The following is a 5,698-nucleotide window of genomic DNA, read 5'->3' as shown; positions in this document are numbered from 1 at the left end:
TTGTATTTTTGGTAAAGACGGGATTTCACCATGTTGGCCAGCCTGGTCTCAAACTCCCGAACTCAGGTGATCCACCCACCTTGACCTCCCAAAGTGCTGGGATTCCAGGTGTGAGCCACCACACCCAGCCCAATCTAGTATTTTCTACTGACCTATATTTCAATTCCGTCATCCTCTGTGTCTAATTTTCTATGAGTCTTCATCAGTTGAGTAATTTTAGTTATTTTACTTTTCAGTTTCAGAATTTCTATTTGATTAAAAAATTCTCTAGTGTAAATTTTCTATATTTTGTGTACGCTCTTCAATTAATTACAGCTATTTCAAAGCCAATCAATTCTGAATGCCCTTGTGCATTTGTTTCTGTTTATTTTCATGGTCTGTTTTTCTAGACTTGTCTTCAGACATGGCTGTTAATAGTTATTGAAATTTGGACATTGTGTCTAAAAAGTTTGAGAACCAATTTGTTAATTTGTTGATCTGGTTAGTGTTATTGTCCTCCAGAGACTCTTTACTTTTGCTTGGTGTGTGTGTGAGGAGGTTGTTATGATGGTGGCAAATCTCCTAATCTGTTCAGTGATTGTCTACCTAATTAAGTCATTTAGGTGATTTGAAATTGGGCTCCCACTTTGTGATGGTACAATATTTCTAGTGCATGCTCTCGCCTAGGGTGTAGCCCTTCAGGGGTCCTAACTGAAAATTTTGAGGTAATTATAAGGGCACCACCTCCTTGGTGGTCTCTAGACTCTAATTTTGCTTCTTAAACTAGACTTCCTTTACTTCTGAGCATCTTAGCCACTCCATTTCCCCTGTTTCTTTACCTCTCAGTGTCCAATTTCAAATCAGCAATGCCTTGAGTAAAATGTACTCAAGAGTTGAAAATCAGGTTCACTTTTTGGTACGTCCTTCTTCTAGGGATTTTATTTCTTTAAGTTATCATTGCCTGGACAGCTTTCTAAAGCCTTCGAACTTACAGGTTTTGCATTCTGTTCATTCTTTTAAGCTGCTCTCAGCAGGAGGGTTTGTCAGCAACAATCTTCTCTACGATTAATAAAGCTTGAAATATCTCTAGCATGAGTTATTTTGAAGCAGATAACATTTTAATGCATATAACAGAAAGAACGTACATCTGCTGAAATTGAAGTTTCCTGATGTAGAGGCCTTGCCTTCAAACTAAGAAACAAAGTTGGAAGCACTTACAACATTATGTTTAGAGTAAGAAATGTGAACACTGATGAAAACAAAACTGCAAAAATTTTGCCTAAAATATGAGTGTTTTATCATTGTAAAGAAGACCAGGAATCACCCAAAATGACCAAAGTTATTCTACTTAGGGACCTTAAAGTAGAAAGAACCCAGGACCAGTATCATTTTGATGCCTTTTAAAATGTCTTTTTGAAATGGTGAAATGTCACAATGGATTTTTAAAATAGGGGAATGTTTAAAATGTTGATATTTAATAAATTAGTACTTTTTAACTGACAAATTTCCATATAATATTATCATGCTCATTACATCAGGAATTCTCAACCCCAGGGCCACAGACCAGTAGTGGTTCGTGGCCTGTTAGGAACTGGGCTGTACAGAAGGAGCGGAGCAGTGCACAAATGAGCCAGCAAAGCTTCGTCTGTATTTACAGCTGCTCCCCATCACTTGCATTACTGCCTGAGCTCCACCTCCTGTTAGATCAGCAGCAGCATTAGATTCTCAAGGGAGCGTGAACCTTATTGTTGAACTGTCCATGTGAGGGATCTAGGTTGCAGTGTTCCTTATGAGAATCTAATGCCTGATGATCTGTCACTGTCTCCCATCACCCCCAGATGGGACCATCTAGTTGCAGGAAAACCAGCTCAGGGCTCCCACTGATTCTACATTATGGTGAGTTGTATAATTATTTCATTATATATTATCATGTAATAACAATTGAAATAAAGTGCACAATAAATGTAATGTGCTTGAATCATCTGGAAAACATCCCCCACCCCTGTCTGTGGAAAAATTTTCTTCCATGAAACCTTTCCCTGGTGCCAAAAGGTTGGGGACTGCTGATTTACATGATAATTAGAACATTTATAAAATCCTAATTTATAGAGTGGTCATAAAATGGTAGGAAAGTTAAAACAGTTTGAGGAACTGACGATTTTTTTTTCAATACTTTCATTGCATCTCTATGACTGTGTGGACAGCTTCTTTTGGAGATAATGTTGACAGTCTAAGAAGTTAAGCTGTGACAAATTTACTCCCCTCCCCTGCCCCTATAGCACACTCTGATTTTAAGTGCTTTTTATCTTAATTCTAATTAAATGACATAATTATAGTACCATATCACAGTCAATGTCATTTATCAGTAACAACTAATTAACACAATTATAAAAGTGGGAGCCCTAAGTGGGAGCCCAGTGAAGTATAGAGCAACTCTGGAAATTTTCTCCTTACTGAAAGGAAATATTACACATATTCCTTCACCAGAAGAACAATACACAGTTTATCTTCCCTTTTTGTTTTTGGTAATATCACTTTGTTCCCCATTCTCTACAAAATTTCGTTTGAATAACATTTTAAAAACTTGATTCATCATAGTCATCAATCCTTCATAAATATTTCTTGACATAATTGGCCTCTCTGTAGTTTTGCAACTTGGGCTATTTATGTTTAACAGCTTAGTTTTTCAAGACTATTGTGTTTCAAACGGTTTTGAGGTTTTATGGTCTGTTGACATTCTGAGGAACTTAGAACACATTCACTTCCTTTTGCTTGGTAAGCTGTCCAGAGCCTTTGCAAATGCATGCAGAGCATGGAAATGCCCCAGCTGCCCTGCTGTTGAAACGGAATCCTATTTGGAAGGCAGACATGTGGCCCATCTCTGTAGCCATCACTGAGAAATCTGGATTTTCAAGGTAAGTGCGGAAGACTTAGGTTTGGGGAGACATGAATGAAAATGCCGTAGAAATAAAGCATACTGAATTGGTTGGCATAGTTCTAATTCGAAATCTTCAAAAGGTTCTGCTATAAAAAGCAAGCTTATTCTCTCTAACCACAACTCCTCCTTCATAGAAGGGATCGTTCTATTCTTACTGCTTAGGATACGCTGCTCTGAAAGTAAAACCTAATTTTTATTGGTAACTATGAACCAAAATGATTTTAGAATCTCTCTGTCAAAAAACCGGCTAAACGTATCATAGAATTTTTTAGGGCACCTGGCACTATTGAATTTATGTATAATTATTCAAATGCTTATCTTTTAAGTGATGTCTTAATTTTCTTTTGTTACGAAAATCCTTTAACTCTATTACTGCATTATTTTCAGATAGAGTTTGAAACTATTCGGGCAGCTCTAGTCAATAGAAGGAAACAATATCTAAGCAATCACTTAGACATTTCTAAAAGAAGCATATTCAAAATAACATGTGAAATAATGGTAATTATAATTCTTTCCATCCCACTTTTAAAGCACTACCTAACAGGAAGGATCTGAAAATAACTTCTTAAATAAGATAAATTAAAGGAACAACATCTGTTCAAATAATTTTACTTTAAGTAAAATACCTTCTGTACCAGTATTTTCTGCTTCCAAGAAGTAACATTTTTCCAATATGTCGAATGAAATATAATGCAAAGTGTTTAAAAAATAAGTAATGCCTAACCTGACTATAGGCATTTAATTTTGTTTCACAAATTTGTTATATGACTTTTGATAGGTCACTTAATTCTCTGGGCTTCAGCATTCTACATAATTGCACAATTACTTATCTGAGAAATTACTTAGTCAGTACTCCAGAATTACACGTCTTTGTTTTCTGTTTTATTGGGCTTAAATCAATTAATTAGTCAGGATTTTAATCAATCAATAGGAGTAATAGGAAGACCAATGAATGAGGAATCAGGTGGTGTGAATTCTAGTCCTCTGTTTTCTAGTAACTGGCTGCATGATTTGGGGGAATATTATCTAAGGATTCCAGATCAGGGGTTGGCAAACATTTTCTACAAAAGCCTAGATAGTAAATATTTTAGGCTTTGCAAGCCAAGAGGTAGAACTGAGGCTAATATATTGGTACTTACATAACCATTTAAAACTATAAAAACCATTTGTAGCTCACAGGCTGTACAAAAACAGGAAGTGAGCCAGATTTGACTTAGGGGACACAGTTTTCCAACTCTTCTTCTAGCAATGATTTTCAACAATTATAAAATGGAAGTTGTAGACTAGATAAGAGATGCTCAACTAAGGGAGATCCTGGATGGTCTTTAGAGAGATACACCAATCCTCTGAAATTGCATGCAAAAATGTAAGTGTGTGTTTTTCTTTTCTTTTTTGTTTTTTGTGTTTGTTTTTCTCTCCCTCCTTACTCCTTCCCTTCCTTCCTTCCTTCCTTCCTGCCTGCCTTCCTTCCTTCCTCCCTCCCACCCTCCTCCCTCCCTCTGTTTCTCTCTCCCTCTCTCTCTCTCTCTCTCTCCTCTGTCTCTCTCTTTCTTTCTTCAGGGCCTTTCTCTCTGTTGCCCAGGCTGGAGTTCAGTGACCCAGTCATGACTCACTGCAGCCTCAATCTCCAGGGGTCAAGTGATCCTTTCATCTCAGCCTCCTCAGTAGCTGAGACTATAGGTACTTGCCACCACACCTGGCTAATTAATTAATTTTGTTTTAATAGAGACAGGGTCTTGCTCATGTTGCCCAGGTTGGTGTCAAACTCCTGGGCTCAAGTGATCCTCCTGTCTTGGCCGTGTTGGGATTACAGGCTTGAGCCATTGTGCTTGGCAGCGCTTTTTTTTTTTTTTTTCTTTTTTGAATAAGAAAAACACGGATTTCATCAGATTTTCAAAGTGGTCCAAAGTCCAATTAAAGTTAAGGACCATAGGTCTAGCTAATTTCTAAAAGTGCTTTCCAAATTTAAAATCAATGAACCTGTGAAATGTTTACTGATGTCTACTATGTATAAGCCATTGTGCTAGCACTATGAGAGACATAGCATGTTGTGACTAAAATATGTTAAATATATTGTTAAATAATATGTTAAAAATATATTTTTGGGACAAGGCCTTGCTCTGTCTCCAAGGCAGGAGTGCAGTCGTGCAATCACAGCTTACTGAAGCCTTCATCTCCTGGAATCAGGTGATCCTCTCACTTCAGCCTCCTGAATAGCTGGGACTTCAGGCGTGAGCCGCCCTGCCTGCTTTTTTTTTTTTTTCTTTAGAGAGGGGATCTCACTGTGTTGCCAAGGCTGGTCTCAAATCCCGGGGCTCAAGCAGTCTTCCTGACTCAGACTCAGACAAAAAATATTTTTAAAGATTAGAGTATGTGCAAGTCAGTAATATCCTTCAAAGTAATAACATTGAAAACAATTTTCAATTGGTCAAAGATTTCTGAGACATTGCTTTGCAAAGTGTTTTCTTTTCCTTTTTTTGAACTGAAGAAGAGTTTTTTTTTTTTACTGTTTAAGTTCTAGGGTACATGTGCACAATGTGCGAGTTTGTTATGTATGTATACATGTGCCATGTTGGTGTGCTGCACCCAATAACTCGTCATTTATATTAGGTATATCTCCTAATGCTATCTTTCCCCCCACCCCCTCCTCACAATAGGACTCGGTGTGTGATGTTCCCCTTCCTGTGTCCAAGTGATATCATTGTTCAATTCCTACCTATGAGGGAGAACATGCGGTATTTAGTTTTCTGTTCCTGTGATAGTTTGCTGAGAATGATGGTT

The 5,698-nt window shown here is 37.5% G+C and overlaps 1 protein-coding gene across 1 annotated transcript in view; it reads left to right on the top strand.

Moving 5' to 3' along the window:
* Nucleotides 1-2,787: 2,787 nt before the first annotated feature.
* The window catches only part of GPR141 (G protein-coupled receptor 141), a 62,746-nt gene continuing 59,835 nt past the window's right edge, over nucleotides 2,788-5,698 (top strand). Inside the window, exons 1-3 of the mRNA XM_011944522.1 lie at nucleotides 2,788-2,894; nucleotides 4,164-4,283; nucleotides 4,478-4,597. Coding sequence (XP_011799912.1) covers nucleotides 4,274-4,283; nucleotides 4,478-4,597 — 130 coding nt within the window. The 5' untranslated portion in view covers nucleotides 2,788-2,894; nucleotides 4,164-4,273. The remainder of the gene's footprint in view (nucleotides 2,895-4,163; nucleotides 4,284-4,477; nucleotides 4,598-5,698) is intronic.

The sequence above is a fragment of the Colobus angolensis genome, unplaced genomic scaffold (genome assembly GCF_000951035.1).
Source record: "Colobus angolensis palliatus isolate OR3802 unplaced genomic scaffold, Cang.pa_1.0 Scaffold232, whole genome shotgun sequence".
Classification (NCBI taxonomy): Eukaryota; Metazoa; Chordata; class Mammalia; order Primates; family Cercopithecidae; genus Colobus; species Colobus angolensis.
This window is presented reverse-complemented; position numbering and strand designations above follow the sequence as displayed.